Source organism: Aedes albopictus, chromosome 2, assembly GCF_035046485.1.
Source record: "Aedes albopictus strain Foshan chromosome 2, AalbF5, whole genome shotgun sequence".
Lineage (NCBI taxonomy): Eukaryota > Metazoa > Arthropoda > Insecta > Diptera > Culicidae > Aedes > Aedes albopictus.
Window position 1 is genome coordinate 175,966,408 of NC_085137.1, and position 27,685 is coordinate 175,994,092.

Sequence of the window (27,685 nt, forward strand, 5' to 3'; positions counted from 1 at the left end):
CTCCAGGATTTTTTTCAGGAATTTCCTCAGGATCTCCATGGGTTTATCCATAAACATCCTAATAAATTACTCATCAAGTCCTCCAGAAATTCATCCAGATGGGATTCTTTAAGAATCGAAATATGGCCATTTCTATCGGAGATACCAAGGCCCCAAAAACCTGTTCCGGGATGACCAGAAGTGTCGCATGATGGGGTTTATTTGGGATCGAAAAATGGCCATTACGACCGGAGATTCCAAGGTCCCCAGAACCTGTTATTTTTCTTTGTTTTACTGGATTACAAGGTTGATAATTTGAAATCGATTTTTGTTCTATTTTTAAGCAAAGTCGCTCACTTCACACATCCCATTCTACGTAATCAATGCTTCGATTGAGCTGATTTTTTTACTGTAACTCACCCACACATGATATGTCGAATAAACGTTGAGAAAGAATTTTTAAATTGTTTTTTTTTCTTATTGAAAAACATACATTTCTTCACATTTTTTTTGAAATTGTTACCGTTACGATGATCTGCGTTTGTTTATTTGTATTTTTTAGAATATTGTTAGATTTGATGTTAGTAATTGTTAGTTAAAATTAATTAATTCTTCATGTGAATTGTTAGTAAAATTATTATTTGATTGTTAATAATTGTTAAAATTTATTAATATTGTAAAACACTCCGAGAAAACTAGGGACAAAATTTGTTAACACACGAATACACATTGAACACGCCTAACACCTAAAAGCACGGAGGGTTCGAAAAAAGGGGATATAGAGTAGCCATATGTAAAAAAAAGAGAAATAAAAGAGTCCAATGAGGGAAAAGGAAGGGAAAGGGGGGAGCAGGCTACTGGGTCGAATAGCGCTAAAGCTAAAGCCTATTCTAATCTCGAGCTAATAGCGAACGGACAAGAAAAACCTCTCCACCTAATTAAAGTGACCGTTGGAAGTTTGTAGTCGGTGCTACTAAAAGTTATAGTTTTACCCGAGTGAAATTTGAAGTTGGAATCAGGTATATTAAGCAGAAGTTTGCCGTTTTAAGTATTTCCCACGAAACCCAGTAGCTCCCCTAATGCCAAATATAATCCTAACCCCTATTAGGACCCATTACCGTTGGCCTGCTAAAGGTCTCCCACGAGCCGCCAAATTCCGTGGTGAACACCTGGAAGCAGCCTCCGCTTTAGGGCCTCCGTCTAAAAAGTGCCCAGTACGACGACCCGTTTGAGAGTCCATAGTGTCCTCTGGCCCCTTGGTGCAACCCTGGAAGACCCCAGTACTCCGAAGCATCGGCCGCGCCCCGGTCAACCGTTTTGTGTTCTCCGAAGACCTCAGGGACCTGCGAGGACGTCCTGGACCCGTGGACAGCCCGAAACCCCGCCAGATCAACAAGAACCCCTCCACGTGCTGCACTTCCGCCGGCCGGCCTCATCGAGACGAGATACACGCCACACCTCCCACACTCACACACCTCGTAAGTCCAATAAACCAATTATAGAAAGAAGAGTGCGTTTTCTTGAACCCTTGACGAGCTCACGCCGACCCTAAGAGTCTCTCGTGCTACCCGCCGGGTAACAATTGACGCCCAACTGAAAAAGCTCTGATCAAGGATTCAAGTGACCACTCTCTCGGAGTGAACAGAAAATTAGGTTATCAAATTATAGTGTTCTATAGAATCAGATTTGCAAAAGCAGTGAAATCGAGCCGGTAGCACCAAATAGTTCTTGCCCGTAAAGTGAAAATTTTCTAAATAGCATACTACTAGTGCGCGTACCCTCACAAAAGCTCGCAGTGTTGCTGTGTATGCACCAAATAGCGAAAAATTAGGAAACGAATTGAATTGGTTGAAGCTTTTTTTGTTAATGGGTCTTGATTCGCCTAAAAATCCTTAATAGTGAATTTTTCATTTGAAAGTATTTTTTCGATCGGATATTGTGTATGAATAAAGCGAACATCGTCACAATAGCCTGCATTCATTACTTGAATAGCGCCATTCAACAGAACAATGGACATGCAAACAATGTACGCGTCCATGGATGTCTCCCATCTTTCGGTCGATGAGGTAGAATACGAGTTATTGATTAGGAACATTTTGTTCCACTTCGATGAGCATGAAAGTATCAAGAGAAGAAAACTCAAGGGCAAATTGAAAAGTGAGAAAGAAACAAAGTCGTTTGCTTTTTCACAACCGTGGCGAAATTTGGATGAAGAGTTAGTCACTATAAGTTCAAAGCTTAAGGTCATTGGTGGTTTACTCGAGAATCCTAAAACTGATGCTAGACAACGTCAGAAGTTAAGAACGCGTTTAGTTCACTACCGTGTTCGAAACTACATTTTATCCAAAGCTAAGGGAGCAGACAAGTTCAGAAACGAAATAGTTAAAGTGGGACGTCAAGCGACGGAACTGTTCGGGCGATTTTTCCCCGAAGTGAATGAAGCTGGCGTCCATTCAGAAGATTCCGAACGGCTAGAAACAGACTTGAATAATGTGCTAGAAGAAGTACGAAGTGAAATAGAAGTTCTGAACGAAACAACCGCGTCGGGAAAAGAGATAGAGGAAGAGTTAGAACAGGCAGCAGCGACGAGCCAGGTATTAGAATTGAAGAAGAAGGAAATGAATGACTCCCTTAAGCGGGCAGAAGATATTTTGAAAGTGTTGTCAGAGTATGAGGAAGGAAAGAAAGAAAATCCGATGGAGCTCATCGCGGTTTTCAAAACGTTTGTGCGACAAACCACCGAGCAACAAAGGCAGATGAGAGAAAAGCAAATCGTAGAAGAGGAAAGAAAAAAGAAGGAAGCAAAAGATAGCATGGAACGGAAAAAGAGATTAGAAAAAGTGCTGATCAGTTTGAATGATCGTCTCAAAAAAGAGCCAGATGGTTCTGATGAGAAAAGCCCAACGAAAAGTATAGAGCAGGAGAAACCAAAGGTTCAGTTAGAGGATAGAAAGCAGGGGGAGAAAATGATTAGTTTCAAACACGATTCAGATGATTGCGGACAGGACAGTTCCGATGAGAGTAGAGAGAAGTCGAAACATAGGAAAGAGCGTAAATCAGTCAAGAAGGGAAATAGCTCGTCGAAACGAGGAAAGAAGAAGCGACATCGTAAACCGAGCTATTCGTCGACTTCTAGCACAACGTCCGTAACAGAAAGCTCCGAGTTTTCTAGTTCGCGAAGTAGTTCAGGTTCAGGTACGGATACCGATTCAGAACACAGGAGAAAGGGAAGAGGAAGGAGGGAAAGTAGGAGAAACAGAGAGCTGAAGAGAATGCCTGTTGCTGAGTGGAGATTGAAGTACGATGGGAAGGATCAGGGTCGAAAGTTGTCCGAATTTTTGAAGGAGATTAAAATGAGATGTATTTCCGAGGACATCTCAGAGAAAGAGTTATTTAGGAGTGCCATTCATCTCTTCTCAGGTCGCGCGAAAGACTGGTTCATTGAGGGAGTTGAAAATAAAGATTTTCGGAACTGGCATGAGCTAAAAAGGGAACTAAAACGGGAATTTTTGCCTCCCGATTTGGATTTCCAGCTTGAGGTACAAGCCACAGAAAGACGTCAGGCCAGGGGTGAGAAATTTACTGATTATCTTCATGATATGATGAAAATTTTCCACTCGATGACCCGGCCAATCTCAGATCGTAGGAAGTTCGACATCATCTGGCGTAATCTCCGCTTCGATTATAAAAACGCCATGACCGGTGCAGGAGTTAGATCGTTATCCAAGCTGAAAAAGTACGGACGCATTATTGATGAGAATTTTTGGTCGATGTTCCATAAATCTCACGACAATATGACCCGGGGTAGAAATGCTCAGGTCAATGAAGTTTCTGCATCGGATCCGTCTAAGTCCAAAGCTTTCCCTCAAAATTCGAGCACTGCAACACGTGTCTTTACTCGCAGCAAGCCTAGAAATGAACCCACAGAGAAAACCAAACCAATACCGATAATTATCGGAGACGAAAAATGTAGGAGAGAAGAAGGGAGAAAAGCCTGCGGACCCGATGGAGGGTTCGTCGAAAGGGACTCTGATAGCTATGGCTGAAAATTATCGACGGCCGTCTCTCGGGGTGTGCTATAACTGCAGATTGAGTGGGCATCATTATGCAGATTGCCCCAAACCAAAGGGCAAATTTTGTAGAATTTGTGGGTTTGCGGATGTAATTACTCCCGCTTGTCCAGTGTGCCAAAAAAACGAGGCGGATTCAGCTTGAGGAGGCAAGCTGAAGTTGGTCGCCAAAACCCTCCACGATATGATCGTGTCACTGAGGAGCTTGCAGTCAATGGATTTGAACCCGTCTCTGAGAACGATTACTCTCCCGTCTCCAGCGTGGAAGAGCTTTTCGTTCGGTTCGATGGAGACACTCGGCCGTTTGTAAAAGTGAGTGTGCTTGGCAGGGAAATCATCGGTCTTTTAGACAGTGGAGCTCACTGCTCAGTCTTAGGAGCAGGGTGCAAAAAGCTTATGAATTTGCTAAAATTGAAAATTTTTCCTTCTGATGTACAGATACAGACTGCATCAGGCTCCACAATTGAGGTTGAAGGTTTTGTGTATTTGCCCATCACTTTCAACGATGAAAACCGCATTATTAAGACTCTCGTGGCGCCCAAACTCAAACGTAGATTGATTTTAGGATTTAATGATTTCTGGAGAGCTTTTAAAATACAACCCGTTGTCTTAAGTCGAGAGTCTCGAAGAAGGGAAAAAGAGTTGGTTGAAAACTTGAAAGTGGAGGAGTTGGAGTGGAATGAGAAAGGGGAAAAGGAGGGAGATCTAAGCGAGACGCAAAAAGCCCAATTAGAGGAGGTCAAGCTCCAATTTAAAATTGCAATAGAGGGGCAAATTTTAGATGTCACTCCTCTCGCGACTCATAAAATAGAGCTCAAGGATGAGTTTAAAAATGCACCCCCTATCAGGATGAATCCATATCCGACATCCCCTGAAATGCAGAAACGCACCAATTTAGAACTCGACAACATGCTTAAACAACAAGTCATAGAGCCCAGCAAAAGTGAGTGGTCTCAGAGCACCGTCCCAGTCATTAAACCGACTGGGGACGTACGGTTGTGTCTAGATGCGAGACGGCTCAATGAAAGAACCAAACGCGACGCTTATCCACTCCCACACCAGGACAGAATATTGAGCCGATTGGGTGCCAGCAGGTATTTAACCACTATTGATTTGACGAAGGCCTTTTTACAAATACCGCTGCACCAAAACTCCCGCAAATATACTGCCTGTGTTAGGGAGAGGATTGTTCCAGTTCACCAGGCTTCCATTTGGATTGGTCAATAGTCCAGCCACATTGGCTAGACTGATGGATGACGTCCTGGGCCATGGTGAACTGGAACCAAATGTGTTCGTGTACCATTGTCGTGGTAAACGACACATTTGAAGCCCACATTAAAACCCTAACTGAAGTCGCTCGTCGGTTGAAGACAGCTAATCTGTCCATCAACCTGGACAAATCTCGATTTTATTTGAGAGAATTGCCCTATCTTGGGTATATACTCTCTCCCGAAGGCCTGAAACCCAACCCCGATCGTATCGAAGCGATCGTTAATTACGAGAGACCGGCGTCTCTCAAATCACTGCGCCGATTTCTGGGGATGGCCAATTATTATAGGCGATTCATCCCAGGATTCAGTGAGCTCTCAGTGCCTCTCACGGATCTCCTGAAGAAAAAGCCCAAAACCCTGATTTGGAACCCGAAAGCAGAACAGGCTTTCTTGAATCTCAAAGAAAGTTTGATTGCTTCACCTGTACTGGCAAACCCCAATTTCGACCTTCCCTTTCAAATTCAGTCAGATGCAAGCGATAGCGCCATCGCAGCAATACTGACCCAACAGCACGATGAGGGCGAGAAAATAATTGCTTATTTTTCTCAGAAGCTCTCACCTGCCCAAAAAGCCTACGCAGCTTCTGAAAAAGAAGGGTTGGCAGTCCTCTGTGCCATTGAAAAATTCCGGCCATACATAGAAGGATCACATTTTGCTGTGGTCACAGATGCCTCAGCTCTGACTCATATCATGAAGGGTAAATGGCGCACATCCTCCAGATTGAGCAGATGGAGCATCGAATTACAAGGATACGACATGGAAATACGACATAGGCGGGGGAAGGACAATGTCATTCCCGATGCCCTGTCCCGTTCCATAGAATTAGCCGAGGTTCTCACCGATCAGAATGCGTGGTATGCCGATCTATTTAAAAAGGTGGAAAGTTCACCAGAAGCTTTTTTAGACTACAAAATCGAGAACCAGCAATTGCTTAAATTATTTCCGAATAAAACCGAAGTTCTCGATTATCGGCATGAATGGAAGCTGTGTATTCCTGAGAGCGATCGAGAGCGTATTCTCCAGCAGGAGCACGATGAGTCGTTGCATATCGGCTACGACAAGCTGCTCGATAAACTGCGATCGCGATACTTCTGGCCCAAAATGGCCGAGTATGCAAAAAAGTATGTAGGTAGATGCCAGGTGTGCAAAGAATGCAAGCCCAGTTCGGTATCCCAGCACCCAGCTATGGGGAATCCGCGACTAGCATCGAAACCGTTTCAAATATTGGCGGTAGACTTCATTCAATCGTTACCGCGATCAAAATCCGGTAATATGCACTTATTCGTTCTGCTCGATCTGTTTTCCAAATGGACAGTGCTAGTCCCTGTAAAGAAAATTTCAACGGAGCTTATTGTTAAGGTCCTCGAGGAACAGTGGTTCAGGCGCTACTCAGTTCCCGAGATCATTATCACATATAATGCCACAAGTTTCTTGAGTCATGATTTCAAGAACTTTTTGACAAAATATGGGGTGAAACATTGGGCTAATTCGCGTCATCACTCACAGGCGAATCCTGTTGAGCGATTGAATCGGAGCATAAATGCGTGTATACACACTTATGTGAAAACCGATCAGCGTCAATGGGACACCAAGATTTTTTCGATCGAACATACGATCAACAACACTATGCACTCTTCCACAAGTTTCACTCCATATCGCGTCCTATTCGGCCATGAAATTATCACCACTGGCGACGATCATCGTAGAGATCCAGATACGACCGACATTTCTGAAAAAGAACGAAATGAACAACGGTTAAAAGTCGACAGTTCTGTTTATGATCTAGTGCGCAAAAATTTAGAGAAGGCCCACGAACGAAGTGCTAGAGCGTATAACCTTCGTTTCAATAAACCCGTTCCTGTGTACCAAATTGGTCAACAGGTTTATAAAAGAAATTTTGCCCAAACGTCTGCTGTAGACAATTATAATGCCAAACTTGGTCCAGCGTATGTGCCATGCACCATTGTTTCAAAGAGAGGTGCTAGCTCATACGAGCTTGCCGACGCAACCGGCAAAAATCTAGGCATATTCTCAGCTGCCGACATTAAGCCCGGTATTGCAGAATAATTAGCACTGAAATCTCCACTGTTCAGTCCTATTTTAGGTAATTAGGGAACCAGAAATCACTAGTTTCAAGAGCTTATCAACCCGACCGTACTTAACGTGTCCGCGTCCCTCGATAGTAATGTAGAAGATCATGATCGTATTGTTTGTGAAGAGCAAAGTTTGTTAGAGTGAGCGAAGTTGATGTAAATCCATTCGATCGATTTGCATCAAGTAATTTCGCAAGACTTGTTTTTGTTTTGGTTCGTCTTTCGCGAAACATCACTGTTTTGATATTTTGGAAGATGAGAAGGCCAATTAGCAGAATCGGGAATTTGAGGCGGTACAAATAGCATTCCGTGCATGAAAGGAATGAACTATTTGGTGATTACACGCAACAATGTCGGTTTTTTGAGAAATTCGAATGCATGAAAGGTGCATCTCAAGCCTGGTATGATATTTCGTTAGGTAAACTTTATTAAAATTAATTGATAATAAATTATACAATTAATTTTGGGGGGAGATAGAAGGTGGTGTTACCGTTACGATGATCTGCGTTTGTTTATTTGTATTTTTTAGAATATTGTTAGATTTGATGTTAGTAATTGTTAGTTAAAATTAATTAATTCTTCATGTGAATTGTTAGTAAAATTATTACTTGATTGTTAATAATTGTTAAAATTTATTAATATTGTAAAACACTCCGAGAAAACTAGGGACAAAATTTGTTAACACACGAATACACATTGAACACGCCTAACACCTAAAAGCACGGAGGGTTCGAAAAAAGGGGATATAGAGTAGCCATATGTAAAAAAAAGAGAAATAAAAGAGTCCAATGAGGGAAAAGGAAGGGAAAGGGGGGAGCAGGCTACTGGGTCGAATAGCGCTAAAGCTAAAGCCTATTCTAATCTCGAGCTAATAGCGAACGGACAAGAAAAACCTCTCCACCTAATTAAAGTGACCGTTGGAAGTTTGTAGTCGGTGCTACTAAAAGTTATAGTTTTACCCGAGTGAAATTTGAAGTTGGAATCAGGTATATTAAGCAGAAGTTTGCCGTTTTAAGTATTTCCCACGAAACCCAGTAGCTCCCCTAATGCCAAATATAATCCTAACCCCTATTAGGACCCATTACCGTTGGCCTGCTAAAGGTCTCCCACGAGCCGCCAAATTCCGTGGTGAACACCTGGAAGCAGCCTCCGCTTTAGGGCCTCCGTCTAAAAAGTGCCCAGTACGACGACCCGTTTGAGAGTCCATAGTGTCCTCTGGCCCCTTGGTGCAACCCTGGAAGACCCCAGTACTCCGAAGCATCGGCCTCGCCGGTCAAGCCGCGCCCCGGTCAACCGTTTTGTGTTCTCCGAAGACCTCAGGGACCTGCGAGGACGTCCTGGACCCGTGGACAGCCCGAAACCCCGCCAGATCATCAAGAACCCCTCCACGTGCTGCACTTCCGCCGGCCGGCCTCATCGAGACGAGATACACGCCACACCTCCCACACTCACACACCTCGTAAGTTAAATAAATCGTTAAAGACTGAAAAGTGCGTTTTCTTGAACCCTTGACGAGCTCACGCCGACCCTAAGAGTCTCTCGTGCTAGGGCAGGTCCATCCGACCCGCCGGGTAACAAAATTTTGCTAAAATTTAAGGAGATCGTCCCCAAAACTCGCCAATATCTTGATTTTCATCAATCTGATGCAAAACCTGCATTCAGATTATCCGATGGTATTATATACAGCTTTTAAGATTTAAAATTGGTTGAACAAAACGCAAGATATTTGAATTTTATTAAATTCCATATTTTAAAAAGTTGTAAAACTCAATATTGAGCTAAAACTCAAAAACTGTTCTACTTTAATTTTTTTGAAGCACGGTTTCGAAATCAGCTCTAAATTATGCTTCAAAAATGTTGGTCGTTGACAGAAGTTCACGACTTTCCTTTTATTTTGTAAACTAGTGTTATGAATCATGCCACACTTAGATCCGCCCCGCAGAAAAGGGGAGAGGGTCATTGGGGGATCCCCGCCAAATCATTGTTAAGATACACTCTTCCCCTTGATAATACTGCGAACCGAATGCAATTTGGTGCCCTAGTTTCGGAGAACGATCCATTTGAAGTCAGAAAGTATCGTCCCGGGTGGTTAAGGGTTAACCATTCAGATTTGGTCAGCATATGGGCCTTTTGAGGTTATAGGCCTGGGATAGACAGTTTCAAATATTTGACTAGGAAAAAACTCAAGAAACAACATCAGTTTGAGGCTAATGAAAATTCGATCGAGTCAAATAGGGTGTTTGAGCACTGGTTTCTTTTCGGACAAATATTTGACCCTACACTAAACGCTTTCAGCAATATTTTGCTGAATTTTGCCGAGCTGAAGGGTCCAGCAAAATTTTTTGCTGAACTTTCAGCAAAGTTTGCTGAATTTCAGCAAAACGTTACTGATGATCAGCAGAGTTTACTGAACAAATCAGCAAAATTTTGCTGAATTTCAGCAAAATTTTTGCTGAAGCCTTCAGCTCGGCAAAATTCAGCAAAATTTTGCTGAAACCCTCAATCGATTTTTGGTGTGTATATCTTAAGCTGATAGCTTAAGATCGTTAGTTTTTTTTTCTTCGAAGAACGTTTGAACTTCCCAGCTTTAACTTTAAGAATTACGCATTTTAAGTACTTTTTCAGTATTAACGACCACTAATGTAATTGTGCTACAATTTCAAAAGCAATGAAACGAAAAAAAATATAGCCAAAAGCACACAAAGTTAGATGAAGGATGTTAGTTTCATACTCACTGACTCCAAATCACTTCTCCGGACAAATGATTTATCTCCCTCAGCAAAGCCGCCAGTAATGATGATTTACCACTGCCACTGCGGCCCACAACGATGGTGAGTTTTCCTGGATGAAGACAAAACGAACCATGCACGGGTGTTCCAGGTAAAGGTCAGAATGGTCAAAACGATAGAATCGGAAATGATGCTGTCGTGACAATTCAAGGAAAACCTCGGGAAGTACGTACCTTTGGGAATATCGAGTCGGTTAATTTGAAGCACGCTTGCAGAGTTTTGGGAATTTTCACTCTGGTCATTGTTGCAACCCCACTGGAAACGGCCATCTCGTACCGTAACGACCTGAGCACAACGGCTGGCTTGCTCTTCATCATCGATGTCGTCGTCGTTCACGGATACCGGTTCGTATCTCGGGCCATTATTGGCTACCAACTGCCTATGATGCGATTTTCGTCGCAGGCGGTTTTCCCTTAATCGAGCACAGGTAAACAATTGATTGTTATTCGAGGTTCGAGGAACCTTGGTTTGTGAATTTACTCTGCGGTTCATTTCAGAGTTATCATCAGCGTCACCGGTAATTGTCTGTGAATTTTCATGCTTGGGCTCCAGCCGGTTCGTGGAAGAGACACCGGCGTATATAAATGACGACGGCGTACCTGTTGAAACTGCACCAGCGCCGGCAGGAGTTCGTAATTCGGTTCCCCGTAATTGCTCATCTTGCTCAATTTCACTTTCCCACTCGGATGATTCCGAACATTCATTTTGAACATTCGGTGTATTGTCAGGCTGGATGGTTGCTGAATGAGGGAGAACGAAATGCGACATAATCAGTTAAAATGTGTGAGCCCATTTGAATACGAATCACGCTTGATTCGAATTTGTGGTATGCTTTTCGTTTGGAAACATGCACCATCAAATGATAAGTAATACCTATGTGTGAATTGTACCTAGCCTTATAAAATTTGATAGTAAAAATGGTCTGCAGTGCTCATAGATATAAAGGGTGATACGGTCAAAAGTTGGTCACACATTTTTTTTTCATAACTTTAGACTGCGTACACCAAAACAGCTGATTTTTGGATCAGTAATGCTACATTATATGTAGCTTATACCATAAAATTTTCATCAAAATCGGTTGAGTATTGGTTGATATATAGACAAAACCATCGACCTACCTTTTTAAAATTTTGTACTAAGGCGCTCCATAGTAAATTTTCGGAAATTTAAGGTCAATAAAGCACAATTTTGATTATAGAACTACCAATATTGCTCCGATTTTTATCAAAATTTTACTGTATAGTACTATTATGAAAATACGTTCTTAATAAAATTTTGAGCCATTTTGTATGAATACTTTCAAAGTTGTAGTAGTTTGAATATGAAAAAAACTAACCGGGTGCCACTTAAGCAAATATAACTTTGTAACGGCTGGATCAAATTGAATGAAATTATTACACAACATTTTGATATGCATACTTCACATACAGAAAAATTTTCATTGAAATCGGTTAAGTATCTCTGGCTCTATAAATAAAACAGTAAAAATGTTTGAATCCTCTTTGCACACAATTTTAAAATTGCGGATCATAGGGTTCAACAATATCTCCGCAAATACTAGACCGATTTAGATGAACATTTTATGGTACCAGCTACATATAATGTACCATTATTGATCCAAAAAATCAGCTGTTTTGGTGTACGCAATCTAAAGTTATGAAAAAAATTGTGTGACCAAAATTTGACTTGACTTGACAAAATTTGACAAAATTTGACCATCTAAACAAATATAACTTTGTAACGGCTGGATCAAATTGAATGAAATTTTTACACAACATTTTAATATGTTTACTTTACACACAGAAAAATTTTCATTGAAATTGGTTCAGTATTTCTGGCTCTATAAAAAAAAAGAGTAGAAATGTGTTCTTATTTTTTGATCCTCTCTGTACAAAATTTTAAAATTGCAGTTTTCAGGATTCACAATATCTCCGCAAATACTAAACCGATTTTGATGAAAATTTTATGGTATAAGCTACATATAATGTACCAATACTGGTCCAAAAATCAGCTGTTTTGGTGTACGCAGTCTCAAGTTATGAAACAAATTGTGTGACCAAATTTTGACCGTATCACCCTTTATGAATAAAAAAAATTGAGAGAAATTCAGGGTCGCTTATTTTCCTGGAAAACTCAGGTGTAATTCTTTTTGTTTTCCCCTGATACTACTTACTTTCAAAAATCATAACTCAAGAACGAAGCATCGTAGAAACAAATTTTTGTTTAATAAATGAAAGCAAATCTTCTCAGAAATCTAAAGAAAATATAAACTGGACAAAGTTTTCCGCAAAATTTTCCACTGTTGAGAAAATTCGTAAAGAAAAGCCGGAAAAACTATGCTCGAACTCGTGGAAAATTTTCAAAAACTATTTTTGAGGAGATTATTTTATAAGCTTTATTCGCTGAAATTTTTGAAATGCTCTTTTTTTTCGTTTCTCAGTTATGGCCAATTTTGTTGAAAAATGTCTAAATGTGCCATATAATCCTTTTTTTGAAAAATCATAACTCAAGAATGAAGCATCATAGAAAAAAAGTTTTTTAATAAAAATTAAAGCAAATTTTCTCAGGAATCAAAAAAAAAATATGAAGGGGCAAAAGTTTTTCCACAAAATTTATATTGTTGAGAAAATTCTTTAAGAAGTCGAAAAACTACATATGTCCGACTCGCGGAAAATTTTCCTAAAAATATTTTTGAAAAGGTTATTTTATAAGCTTCGATTGCTGAAACTTTTGGAATGCACTTATTTTCGTTCCTGAGTTATGGTCAAGTGAAAAATGACCATATAATACAGGCCTACATGGTCATTTTTCAAATTTTTCACTCAGAAAAAAAAGAAGTGCATTCCAAAAATTTCAGCAATCAGAGCTTATGAAATCACGTTTTTTTTATTCTTCAATCACTTAACCAAATTTACAGCTCTATTGTTCACTAGGACACTGCGTGAGCGATTCCAATTGGAAGCTGTACAGACACTTTGTACAGCGCCTAAATGTATTATATTTTAATTATACTATATTGAACTGGCTGTCGTTGCGTTGCTTTCACTTTCTTCCCTATCATTCTAGAATGATGAGCACGAGGATGTTGATGTGTGGCTGTTGGTTGTTCCTGTTTCCAGTCCGTTTGGGGGTCCATTATGGGTTGCCGTTTGCCGATGTCCAAGTATCCAGGTTCATTTGAGCCATGGGGCTCAGAAGAAAGTCAGTGTCCGCTGCTCTCAGGGGGAAAGAGCAACTGATGAAAGTGCCGGGGTTGGGATCGAACCCATGACCATCTGCTTATGAAGCAAACGTGTAGCCACTACGCCACGGGCCCCGGCTTGAAATCACCTTCTCAAAAAAAATTTTTTTTTTTTTGAAAATTTTTCACGAATTCTTCAACGGTGGAAAATTTTGCGGAAAACTTTTTCCACTTCATTTTTTTTTGATTTCATTTTCATTGAAAAAAACTTTGCTTCTACGAAGCTTAGTTCTTGAGTTATGATTTTTCAAAAAAAAAGACTTATAGATATGGCACATTTGGACATTTTTCAACAAAATTGTCTATAATTCAAAAACGAAAAAAAGGTGCTATCCAAAAATTTCAGCAATTGAAGCTTATGAAATAACCTCCTCAAAAATATTTTTTTGAAAATTTTCCACGAGTTCGGGCATAGTTTTTCCGGCTTTTCTTTACGAATTTTCTCAACAGTGGAAAATTTTGCGGAAAACTTTGTCCAGTTCATATTTTTTTAGATTTTTGAGAAAATTTACTTTCTTTTCTTAAAAAAAACTTTGTTTCTTCGATGCTTCGTTCTTGAGTTATGATTTTTGAAAGTAAGTAGTATTAGGGGAAAACAAAAAAATGTCCACCTGAGTTTTCCGGGAACATAGGCGACCCTGATTTTTTTTCTCATTTTTTTTTTATTCATTTATCCATGAGCCCTGCCTGTGGCAAAAGTTTCATGAAAATCTGAGATCCTTCGGCACAATTTGTACGATAATAAAAAAAATGCCCTTAGTGTACGAGAAAGGCAAAAAAAACAAAAAAAAATGGAAAGAAAATAAACAGCGCAGCGCTTCAATTCTTTTACTCGAGTAGGATGAACTTGAGAGCACTCTACTTGTTGCCGCGTCCACTATGCAGCGGTCCTAAGGTTCAATTGTGAAACAACTGGTTGGCCCATAGCACACTGATATAGGCAAAATACTCAGAACAATACGTCTGCGGCCGATTCTACAACAATGTAAATCTTGCTCAGTTCACTTTAATTGCAAAGCCGTCACGCAGTAAGTGATCGTTTAGTGTTTAGTTTAGTAATAAACTATCAGATCGTAGTACGACTAATAGTTAGTACGTAGTGTAAACGGCTATACTAGTTTCGTCGGTAAGTCAGTGAAAGTGTTATTTCCTGATCAGTGAAGAAATTTATTCTGCCTCTATTGATAATAATCTCTCTTGTGCACTATGTGCTTGCTAGCTGGTAAAATTACTTAATGGAACATATGTATTTATTGTAGATTCACCTTTTTTGATGAAGTAATAGGGAGGAGAAGTGAATTCTTCAAATTAGCCATACACAGAAATGTAAGTGCATACCATTTCCTTAATTGAATTGAAGTTTAATGAAAAATATACTTTCAGCTTTGAAGCTGATTAGTCCTACAGCTGCAAGACTGTGTTTTCTTCGCCAACACTACTGATGAAACATTTTCCCAATAATTCCTGAAGGATGCATACAGGGCTGGATTTAAAGGAGGGGGGGGGGGTCAGGTGGGCGATAGATATTGTTGATGGATCTTTCATGGAGTTTCTACAAGAGTTCGTCAAGGATTTCCATCTGGAGTTCTTCCGGGATTTTTTTAGGGAATACCTCCTGCAAATCATTCTTCCTACCCGGAAATATCCACTGAAAATTCTCCAAGGACTCCGCCTGAAAATCCTTTGGATATTCCTACCGGAATTCCTTCGTGCAATCCCCTGGAATCCCTGCAGGGATACCTCTTGTAATTTCTTCGGGGACTCCTCCTAGACTTCCTTCAGGGGTTCCCTTGGACTTCCTTCGAGGATTTCTCCTGGAATTTCTTCGTAGATTCCTCCTAAAATTTCTTCGTGAATTTTTCCTTGAGTTTCTTGGTGATTTCTCTAACAATAACTTCTAAGAATTTCTCATATAATTCCTCCAGGGATTTCTGTTGGACTTCATCTAGGGATTCCTCCTGGACTTCCTCCGGAGATTCCTCCTGGAATTCTTTCGGGGATTCCTTCTGGATTATTTTCGGAGATTCCGCCTAGAAATAATTCTGGAATTTCTCCTGAAATACCTTCGGATATTCTTCCTGGACATCCTTTATGGATTCCTCCTAAAATTCTCTCGGGGATTTCCCCTAATATTCTAACGTGGATTTCTCCTGAAATCTCTTCGGGGTTTCCTCCTGGAATTTCTTTGATGATTCCATTAAGAATTCTTTCAGAGATTTCTCCTGGGCTACCTATGTCGATTTCTTTAGAAAATCCTTCGTGTATACCGCTTGAGAACCCTTCGGAGATTCCTCTTAGATTTCCATCAGGAGTTCCACCTGGGATTCCTGCAGGGATTTCTCATTATTTTCGATTCATTTGGGGATCCCTCATGGAATTTCTCCGGAGATTCCTCCTAGAATTCGTTAACGAATTTCTTCTGGAATTCTTTCGGGGATTCCCCTTGGAATTATTTCGGTGATTCTTCCTAGAATTTTCTCAGGAACTCCTTCAGAGATTTCTCCCGCATATTTTTCGTTGATTTCTCCTAGAAATCCTTCGGGGATTTTTTCTCTAATCCGCTTGGAAATTCCTTATGGAGTTTTTTTAAGGATTCCTGCTGAAATTCGTGATGGAACTCATGGAACTCCAACGAAGATTCCTTCTGGATATTTTTCGATAGTTCTTCCTAGAAAAACTTTGAGGATTTCTTCCCAAATTCCTTTGAAAATTCCTCCAGGAATGCCTTCGGGGTTTCCTCCTGATATTTTTTCCTAGAGATCCTTTGAGAATTTCTCCTTGAATTACTTTTGGACTTCCTGTCGGGATTCTTTTTGGACTTCCTGTCGGGTTTCCTCTTGAAAAACCTTTGATTTTCCGCTTGGAATTCCTTCGAAGATTCCTCTCGGAATCCCTTCGATGGTGCCCCCTGGGATTCCTGCTGGGATTTTTGCTGTCATTTCGAGGATTCCTGCTAAAATTCTTTCAGGGATTTCTCCTGATGTTTCATCGAAGATTCTTTCTGGATTTCCTTCGGGATTCCCTCTTGGAGATTCTCCATGGAATTCCTTTGGGAGTCCTCCTAGAATTCCTGCGGGGTGATTCTTCCTAGAATTCTTTCCAGAATTTCTCCTGGAATTCTATCGGGGATTCGTCTTGGAATTCCTTCGGAGATTCCTCCTAGAGTTCCTTCCGGGATTCCTTCTAGAATTCCTTCGGGGGTTTCTCCTGAGGGATTCTTCCTTCGAGGATACTTCCTAAAATCCCTTCGGGGATTTCTCCTGATATTTCGTCGAAGATTCCTTCTGGATTTTCTTCGGGGATTCCTGCTGAAATTGCTTATGGGATTCCTCTTGAAATTCCTTCGAGGATCCACGAGGAAATTCCTCCTAGTATTCTCTCAGGGATTTCTCCTGCAATTCCGTCAGAGATTCTTCCTGGGTATTCCTCCTTATTATCAAATTTGATAGCCTCTGAAAATTTTGAAAAAACAAAACAGAAACTATAGCAAAATCGATATTTTATTACCTTTGATTTGCACTGGCGTAATGCAACATGCACTACACTAAGGATACAGGTAATGTCTCAATATGTATAATCACTGACTGGTGGCAGTGACGGACCCAAACAGAAATAAAAAAGGTATTAATTCTAACTTAGGCTGCTACAAATTTAATTTTGACTTTTTGTCACCCCCCCCCCCCCCCCCTCCTTCAAATTTTTTTGGTTGGATTTTGTTTTTTGAGGGGGGCAGATAAAAAAATATATTTATCAAAATATCGGGTCTTGCTGAAAATTCTTTCACAAATTCGATGAGTTTTTAATATTTTTCAGATTAAATGCTAAAGAGTGGTGGGACAAAAAGTGAAATAGATATTTGTAACGGCCTTAATAGTTTATGTCATCAATGATCATGAAAAAGCTCAGACTACAAATTCTAGAGCGTAATAACAATTTCTTTGATTTGCCAATGTTGACATTATGATCAAATTTTGGTCACGCCGATTCACGCCGCCGCTGAAAGCTGCCACCGGCCAAAAATGGGGTTGTACTTGTCTCACAATATACTAATTCATGCAATGGCAGGCAAAGAAAGCCCTTCAATTAATAACTGTGGAAGTGCTCAAAGAACACTAAGTTGAAGCAAGGCAGGTCAAGTCCCAGTGGGAACGTAGAGCCACAAAGAAGAAGAAAAAGAAGAAGAAGAAGAAGGAGAAGAAGAAGAATATACCCCTGGAAATGGGGCCCTCACAACACTATGTGTTTTATCCAAGAGTGCGACCAATCATTTGCAAAGATTTACATTCACTTGCTATTATCTTAGTTCAGAAGCATGCTATCGAAAAACAATGTATGAATAAATTTAACCTTGTTTAACCAGTTTTATCTGAAAGTTTGCCGAATAACATTGGGGTCGCAAACGTATACCAAAGTCGTGAGTGAGCTGTGAAGGCAACTCTCCACGCGGTGAATGTAAATTACATTCACGCTGTGGAGAGTTGCCTTCACAGCTCGCTCACGACTTTGGTACATATGCGTGTGCAACCGGATATCTTTGGTGCAACCCCAATGTTATTCGGCAAACTTTCAGATAATACTACAAGGTTAAATTCATCCATACATTGTTTTCGATAGCATGCTTCTGAACTGAGATAATAGCAAGCGAATGTAAATTTTTGCAAATGAATGGTCGCATCCCTGGTTTTATCCATACAGTCCCAAAATACTCTAAATCAACTCTGAATGGCATTACATCATTACATACTAACTTACCACATTCCGGCAAATCAAAGCACTCGAAGTGTAGTGCACCTTCCTGCTCCCACTTGGTGTCCTCTTCGTCTTCCTCTTCCAACACCATATCCTTTAAAAACCTGTCGGCATCGGCATCGGCATTATCCTCTCGGTCGTGGATTACGGTCACTTTATCCAGTGGTTCTTCTCTTTGGCTCAGTTTCCGTCGTCCACCATTTCCCCGGCTAACCTCATCCCGCGACAACGACGACGACGGACGACCGGGAGACGCTCGTCTCCTAGCCACGACCGTCGTTCGTACTTCCGGCCGGCGAAGAAACACCTCCAGACGCCCGGTGCTCACCACCGCCGATAGGATAATCGGAATCGTGATTGGAAAGATAAACAGTGGCACCGTCAGTTGATTAAACAGTGCCAACGAGGCAAACAAACGGGCAGCGGTAAATTCGATCCTGCCTCCGTGCGGGGTGTCGTCGTCGTTGTTCGCTGAAGTCGTGCCGTCGTGCTCCAGGTGGATGAAAACGGCCACCGTCACGAACGTTATCAACACCGAGGATATATGCGTGAGCAGCACTGAATTTGGATGTGGGGAGGGAAAAAGAAAGAAAAAAACGCAGAAAATATGAGAACACGGTTCGTTATGGCTTTCCAGTCACGGGTAACTTTTTAATTAGACTTTTGGGATTTATGCGGGTGGTGTTTAAGAGGATGCCATTTTTATTCAATAATGTTTGGGAAAGTGGAAAATTGGGCCATAAAACGGCGGCGGTGGCTTCGTAATGTAATCAATTAGATGCTTGTAGATTGAGTGTTAACGTGTGGAGGGTATTTGTCAGTATTTATTGTCATGTTCAGGTTTGTGGTCACACTTGAACCTCCATTCGAATAAATCCTATTTTGGTACCTTCATAAAACCATACATTCATACATTTATTTGTTCAACATTACATTTAAGACAAGACATAATCAACAATAGTACGCCACAATACTCGGTTTGTGGCTGCCGCTCTCCATCCTCGGTCGCGCCCAATGCTCGCCAGGTCACGCTCCACCTGGTCCGCCCATCGTGCTCTCTGCGCTCCACGCCTTCTTGTGCCAACCAGATCAGTTGCAAACACCAGCTTTGCAGGGTTGTTGACCGGCATCCTTGCAACATGCTCTGCTCACCGTATCCTTTTGGATTTGGCCACCTTCTGGATGCTGGGTTCGCTGTGAAGTGCAGCGCTCTCCTGCACATCGTCCTTAGCACGCGTCGTTCGAAAACTCCAAGTGCTTGCAGGTCCTTCTCGAGCATGGTCCATGTCTCGTGTCCATAGAGGACCACCGGTCTTATTAACGTTTTGTACATGGTGCATTTGGTGCGTGGGTGATTCTTTTTCATAAAACCAACATTACTTAAAAGAAATTTAATAGTTATCAGCGCAATTAGGTTAGGTCTTTGGAGCATTCGCGAAAAATGGATAACAAACGAATTCAAAGGTCATTTATAAACCACGTTGATCAAAATTTCTCAATCACTTCCACAAGTCCCAAATTCGAACAGCCAAGTTCACGAGCATGCTGCTTTCGTCAGGTAAAAAGCTTTGAACTGGCTGCCGAATATCCCATGCAAGCATTTATACAGTAAAAATGCGAAATTCCATTTTTTGCGATATTTGATGATTTTTAATGAAATAATCCTAATGAATCAAACTTTTTTGGATTAGGATACAATAAGGAGGTCATTGTCATACAGGATCTCTTAATTTTTTGTCAAAATATTCATTGGTTACGTATATGGAATACCTTATAATTGTTAACAATTTCTAAATAAAATCAAGTTTTCCTCTAATTTTCAGAGCAAAATGAACTAAGATTCAAACTTTTAAACACATGAAAACCACGAAGAAATATGTACTCTTTAATACGCCCATGTTTGAACAATATTATAAAATAAATATCAAATGTTTAGGAAACAAAAACTAAAAAAGGTGGAACATATTAAAAACCGTATTTAAGATAAATTATTAAAAAACTTGACACTGTTTGAACATTTTTCAAAACATTTTTTTGTCGATGAAGGTATATAAACCTACCTCTATGATAGGTACAAATACAAAGTACTTAAAAACAATTTCATGCTCTAAACATAATATTTTCTAAAAATTATCATTTGTCAAATAATTCAATTTTCAGAAAATGTTTCTTATTTTATAAGTTAATATTTTTTTTCGTCCTTGTCCGACGAACCAACGAACTCCTGAAGACCTTATCCAGCCATAAAAGTACTATTTTGAAAATAAAATTTGATTGAATGTGATTGAAAGCAATTGAAAGAAAATTACATCCTTAAAAAACGGCCTCTGGCGCGTGGACGATTTCGACATCCATATGTTCAACGTTGTATTTCCAAAGGTATGTGCATGAAATCAGTTTATATTCCTTTGCCATTATCAGATAAGTGGCTCTACTATACTATCCAATACATACATGCAAGGTTAATCAGTTCGAAGTAGGGGAACGATTACTTTGAAAACTTTCGCACTTTTATGGGTCATACTGTTGATAATTTTGCGTTATTCCTGCCGTTCGAACATGTTGAAAGTTTGGGTACTACTACCCTACCCTTCGAAGAATTAAAAAAGAATTCTTGGAGGAGTTCCATGAGATTTTTTTGGAAGAAGTCATGTAGGAATCGTTGGGAGAATTCGTGGAAGAATTCTTGAAGGAATTCAAGGAGCCTTTTTTGGATGAATATGTGATAGGACGGATAGAAAAAAATCCTTGGAGGGATTGTAGGAGAAACCCTTCAAGACATTTGTGGAAGAATCCTTGAAAATTCTTTTTGAAGGAATCTTTGGTGTAATTGAGGAAGAATCCTTCAAATCCAGGAGAAATTCTTGGTAGACGTCTTGTAGGCATCCTTGAAAGAATCCCCGGAGGAATTTCTGGATGAATCCCCGGGTGATTTTTTAAACATCTTATAAAATTCCTGGAGTTATCCTCGAAACGATTCTTAGAGCAATCCTCAGAAAAAAATCCTTGGATAATCCCTGGAGACAGGCCCGTGCACAGAAGTGGCACCAAGGGAGGGGTTTTTCCAAATTTCGGCAAAAGGCGGAGGGGCGCCTAGTGTATGAAGCGTCGGTAATGGGGAGGGTTTAACACCCAAAACCACCCCCTTGTGCACGGGCGTGCCTGGAGAGATTTCTGGTAATATTCCTGGAGAAATTCTTTTTTAAAAATCCTGGAAAATTATTTGTAAATATTCCTGCAAAAAATCCTTGAGAAAATTCTCCTGGAAATCATCTGACAGTTCTTCAACGAAATTCTTGGGGAGTTCTTGTAGAAAGTTTCACTAGCAATTTTCCCGAAAATATTTCAAATTTTTTGCCGGAGTTTTTCTAGGAAATTCCTAATTAATTCGGAAGTTCCATAGACTTTACTTTAACCCTTTGAAGCCGAATTGTTTCGCCGCTGCTGTCGCAACCTCGCTGGTCTCGAACATGGTTGTTATACTCGGTTTCATCGCCGGGGTCATATATGACCCCTCCGGCTTCAAAGGGTTAAAAGTTTTTCTAGGAGTTTCTCCGGGAGCAATTTGTTCTAAGAACTCTTCTGTGAGTGCCTCTAGGAATTCCTATTGGGGTTCGTTAGCGAGCCTGATACGCTATTAATAGGGTCCATAAACACTCTGAAACGCTCATGAAAACACCTTGAAACAACCCCTCAATTGCTATCAAACGCCCCAAAAACTCTAGGAACGCCCTTAACATGTTCCTGAAACACCCTGAAACTCTCTTAAACGACTTTGAAATTACTCTGAAATACTTTGAAACGCCCCTCAAAGGCGTCTGAGATCTCTTAAATTGCCCATGAAGCACATTGAAACGTTCCTGAAACCTCCTTGGTACTATTGAAATGCCCCTGAATTCCCAACAAATCTTGACAGAACGCCCTTAAAAGACTCATCAAATCCCCTGAAACAACCCCTTGAGGTGAAACTGGATCCATTTCCTCACTTTTTGGTTTTTGTTTTTTTTTTATCAAATAACGAAGCAATATTTTCAATATCGGTTTTCGTGCACATGTAGAGTATGGATCAAGGTATCTTCTGAATTTTTTTGGTAGTGGAAAATGTTTTTCGTTTTTGCAGAAACCATTTTTGAACAAAATTTCCCAAAAAAATGGTTTCTGCAAAAATGGAAAACATTTTCCACCTAAAAAAAATATCAGAAGATACCTTGATCCATATTCTACATGTGTACGAAAACCGATTTTGAAAATATGGCTTCGTTATTTAAAAATATATCAAAAACCGAAAAAATGAGAAAATGCTTCCAGTTTCGCCTTAAAACGCCCTTGAAGCCCCTTGGAATCCCCTTTTCTGGGCTCTCTGAGAACTTTTTGGAAACCCCTTAGTCCCACCTAAAATACCCAGGAGCAAGACTTGTTCTCGCGAACTAGATTCCCTCATTAAAGCCCAAACTTAATTTATGCATAAATTTTCCTCTTTTTATGCCTTTTTTAATTTATGCACATTTTAAATTTATGCAGTCCCAGCCATACGCATAAAAAGAAGTTCCAGTGTACTTACAGGATATTAATAGATAGTTGCTCTAAAGGTATTTCTCTGTTTTTTTTTAATTTTTCTGGTAGTTTCGTTAAACATTCTATGTATTACGGAACTCTTCTCAAAATCAACTATCCCGGGTAGAGCGAAATGGCAAATGAAGGGCAAATTTTATCATTAAAATAGAATGTTTTAATGGCAAAATTTGCTATTAGTTTGTTTGAAATAAGAGTTAAAATAACACAAATAATAATTAGATTTCTTTTGCATAACAACTAAAGAATAACTTATTTTGACATTGTTATAACAAAATAATAGCAAAAACAATATCAAAATAATAACATATTTTAATATGATGGTAAATTATGTATTGTTTTTTTTTTGATATTATATTAGTATAATAGTAATATTTGTTATTATTATGTTGAGGTAGTATCTTGGGTAGTATTCAATAATAACTCGTCAATAACAAGTTTTACAATGATAGCATGTTTTGATTTTAATGTGGCATCCTGAGCTCTTCATAAACAAGTTAAAAATTGCAAATTTAGATATGATGACAAAATATGTTATTCTTTAATTATTGATTTGTTATTCATTTCTACCCGGGTACGCGACGTTTTCTATGTTTTCTTACGATTCTTCTTATGTACTCTAGGAGTACATCTACGAAGGTATCCGGCCATTTGACCGAATGCCGTTTGGCCGAATGTCGTTTGGCCGAATTCTGATCAACAGAATTTGGAAGCGTGGGTAAACTCTGAATAACATGCTAGCTGACAATACGACCATCAGAAATATTTCCTTCTTTTAATCATTATTATTATTATTAATATTTATTAAAGACACTTTACCTTTTTAATCATAGGCTATTCTTTCTAGTTTCACTATTAAGGGATTATCTGGCGTTGAAACTGTGAATATTTTAGCAGAGATTTTTCCTTCTTTTAATCATAGGCTGGTCTTTCAACTAACACTGATGTAGAAAACAGTGGCTAATCACTGAAGTTCATCATTACTTTTTCGGCCAAACGGCATTCGGACAAACGGCATTCGGCCAAACGGCATTCGGCCAAATGGCGTTCGGCCAAATGACCCGGAACCATCTACGAAATCCTTTCGGCACTTTCTTCATGAATCTATAGCGCATTTAGTTCACCATTGGACTATCACACGAGTTTTCAAGAGTACAAAAACGTAAATAAAAGTGCGCGATTGCAGCAGATCAACTCGGTGTGTTCAGAGCACTTATTCAGCATAAATCAAAGCAATAGTGCACCGAAGACTGAGTGCGCAATCCAGTGGTGAACTAAATGCGCAATAAATATAGAGAAATAAAATCATGGATCTCCCAAAAAGCTCCTGGAAAAATACCTTGTGAAAGGATTTAAGTTTGTTGTTAAATGAACAATTGAAGTGATTCATAAATTTATTTATGAAGAATTCTCGGAATGAATTCCTAAAAAATCTCTCAGAAATGATTTCCTAGAAAAGCTGCCGCAGATATTTCTGAAGAAATTTCCGGAGAAATTTTCATACAAAATTCCGGGCTTCCTCTAGAAATTTCCTCAGAGAATCCTCAAAGAAATCTCTAAGCGATTACTCAAGAAATTTCCCGGACGATTTCTCAAGCAATATTCTATGAGAACCCTCAACGAATTTCCAGGGAGATTACTGGAGGAATTCCCATGGGAATTTCTCTAGAAATTTCTTCAGACATTCCTCATGGAATTCCGCAGGGATTACCCAAGAAACGTCTTCAGATATTTCTTAAGGAAATCTCTCAGGATTAACTCAATACATCTGCTCAGGAATTACACGAGGATTTTCTCGGAGATTACTTGAGCATTTTCCTCCAGGGATAACTCCGGGAATACCGCAAAAAATCTTCTAGGAATTCCTCCCGGAGTTACTACCAAATTTTCGTGATTTGTGCCAACGTAAGAACAGTAACGACATTCACAATACGCGCGACGTGAGACTCGTCTCACGTCGCGCGTATTGTGAATGTCCTCCCGGAGTTCTTCCAAAAACTCTTCCCGGAATTCTAACTAGAATTTATCCAGGAATTCCTCTGGAGCACCCCAAAAAACTAGTCATACAATTTCTTCTGGTATTCCATAGGCAATTCCTCCTTTGCGAATACCTCAAGAAATTCCTACTCAAAGTCCTACGGTAGTTCTCCCATGAATTTCTCCGGGTACACCTCAAAAAATCTATCAAGAAATTTCTTTAGGAATTCCTACTGAATTTCCTCAGAAACTTTTTTATCGATACGACTGTGATATGCTGATTCGGGGTAATGGCTTTCAGTCTGTGGCAATTCAAAACGGATTCTTATGTTTTCATCCGATGTTTCGGACACAATTATTGTGCCTTCTTCTTAGGAATTAACAAAGCCCAGTTTTGTCGTTAAGGGCCTGCAGCATAGGCTCCTTACTCAACTTATGTTCCGACAATTCGCCCACTTCGTTCAAGCCGTGGGCTGATTTTCGGTGATTAGCTGATTTTTCGGAAATCGATCCGGCTCGCAGAAATGAGGTGCAGTCTGTTTCGCGCCACTTTCACACTTGTTTGTCCGTTTTAAATTGCCACAGACTGAAAGCCATTTCCCCGAATTTCCTCAGAAACTTCTTAAAGAAAACTCCCTAAAGAATTTCCTGAACGATTTCTCAAGGAACCCTCGGAGAACCCTCAAGGAATTTCCAGAGCGATTACTGAAGGAATTCCCTTGGGCATTTTTCAAAATATGGCCTAATGCGCTGATGAACTTACCGCCACTCTGTCTTCGAGAGCGTTAACACAATTTGGATTTTTTATCAACTTTAATTGCGACGTATAGTTTGATTTGCCGCATTGTCGCAAGTCTCTTTTCTGGGTAGTTTAAGTTTCCCGGAACATTAAATTCAATATTTCCGAAAACTTCAGAATGTACCTAGATAGCCTATGCTAGATTTTTATTTGCAATTTTCCATTTCAGGGAAGCAGAGCGTACTGTATAATAATATATACTCGAAAACGACAAAAGTTTTCTTATAATCGGCTTTGCATTAATACTGAACATGCTACGCATTATTAATTTAAGTATAAACAAGAGAGCTTTTAACCATCAAACTTAATTTGAAAAAGTTCGATTTCTCCCACTGAATGACTGACTGCCCGCCCAAACACCCACCACCCACCAATCAAACAAAGAGACACCCTTGGAGACACCCGTCGCACAACAACAAAACCCATCGCTCGTCCCGGTCCATTACTTACTCATCATTGTCCAATAGCACGAGTCCCAATCCAGATGCTTAAGCTCCTTGCGACGGGCTTTGGCAATCTTCTCCCGGAACACCCCCTCCCAGGCACTGAGTTTAATTAATTTTATTCCCAGCAATACTTCATTGATCCGTCGGAGCCGCTCGTCCGTGCATTCCTGTAAACGGCAAATGAGTGGAGAGAAAGTTAGCTGGTCGGTCGGTAGTAATGCGAGTGTAGGCGGAAGTTTCCCAGAATTCAGTAAAATGCAATTAATGATTGTCACCCGAAGAGTGTGAAAAAGGCCATCAATGGAACAAAAAGCGAACAAGGGAAAATGGGTACATAAAGTGACGGGGATGCCTTGTGCAACCTGAGAGGGAATACCTATCGAAGTCGTTCAAAGGTGAATGGTTTGTATGGGGCCATTAGTGTTATAAGTTTTCACATATACAAAGTACAAAAGATTTCGTTGATGTGGAAAATTTTCTTTTAAATGATGGGTAGTTTGAAACTTGTTAGTATAATAATGGGTTGCTTGTTAAGAGCTTGATTGGCAACTTACCGAAGTTTTCTTGGAGTTGGCTGACATGAATTTTCCAATAACAAATTGAAGAGGAGTCATCGTGACGATGCAAACGAATGATCCGATAATAGTGCTGACACCCAGGAGGCGATATAAAAGATACATCACAACGCCAATCTGCCAAAAATAGACAATAATAATACATACAATAATTAAAGTAATAAAATTAACAATGGTTCATTTCGATCGTTTGAGACAAGATTTAAGGGTAAAGAATGAGCATGAGAGCAGGAGCATATATAATCATACAATTCGTAGTTGCTACTTCGTGATTGACCACAGCAATCATACTTGCACAAGAACCAACAAAAGGAGCTTGGGAATAGCTTACCGTTCTCAATGTGTACCTTCGAGTATCCAAACTTCATTAACCCAATAAGTTTTGTTGAAATCTTAACAATAAGGACTGTATCGTTAATTATGAGTACACCTTTGAGGCTCTGTATTAAAAAGACTATGCCTTATTTTGTTAACTGCTTTGTGTCTATGTGTTGCTAAAGTTGTAAACAAACGATAACCTTCATTAAAAGTTAAAGTTTTTCCTCAAGTGGAACAATGCGAGGGTTTACGGAGGAGAAGCGAAAATCGATTGTGACCAGGCACTGCAAGGAAAAATGATCATCGCTAAGAAAATTAGCAAAAATTGAATGTGTTAGGGTTTTTGTTGTCCAAAATGCTATCAAACGATTCGGTATGCATAACACACTGAAAGACTTACCCGGACGCGGCAAAAAAACAGGTGCGTCCAAGTCAAATTTGGACAGCAAAACTTGCAAAATCGTTGAAGGAAAATAGGAGGTATCCATTAGAGATTACGCAAAAAAGTGTGAAACGACTGTTGGTATGGTTCAACGCGCCAAGGAGCGTAATTCCCCGAAGACCTACCCAAAACAGAAATGTCCAAAACGCAGTCAAATTCTGGCGGATTATGTGAAAATTCAGGCTTGGAAGCTGTACGACGATGTTTTGAGCAAAAATTGCATGTGCATATTCATGGATGATGAAACGTATGTCAAATTTGACTACAAGGTACTTCCAGGTGCACAGATTTTCACTGTAAAGCATGGCACGGATGTTACGAATTAGGAGAGATCGATTTTTTGCGAAAAAAAAATGGGAAAATG

At 39.9% G+C, this 27,685-nt stretch overlaps 1 protein-coding gene and 1 long non-coding RNA gene across 4 annotated transcripts in view; both read right to left on the reverse strand.

The window, feature by feature from the left end:
- The window catches only part of LOC109622797 (ATP-binding cassette sub-family C member Sur), a 253,803-nt gene that overhangs the window by 89,608 nt on the left and 136,510 nt on the right, over positions 1-27,685 (reverse strand). For all 3 annotated transcript variants that reach the window (XM_062850774.1, XM_062850772.1, XM_062850771.1), the window contains exons 8-12: positions 26,541-26,678; positions 25,991-26,153; positions 18,196-18,750; positions 10,376-10,942; positions 10,149-10,254 (exon numbers count right to left, since the gene is read on the reverse strand). In XM_062850774.1, the coding sequence (XP_062706758.1) occupies positions 10,149-10,254; positions 10,376-10,942; positions 18,196-18,750; positions 25,991-26,153; positions 26,541-26,678 (1,529 nt within the window). The remainder of the gene's footprint in view (positions 1-10,148; positions 10,255-10,375; positions 10,943-18,195; positions 18,751-25,990; positions 26,154-26,540; positions 26,679-27,685) is intronic.
- Positions 3,544-3,890, reverse strand: LOC134287808 (uncharacterized). Its single transcript, XR_009997560.1, has 2 exons — positions 3,768-3,890; positions 3,544-3,707 (listed from the first exon to the last, which is right to left on the reverse strand). It is a non-coding gene; the product is annotated as an uncharacterized LOC134287808 (long non-coding RNA).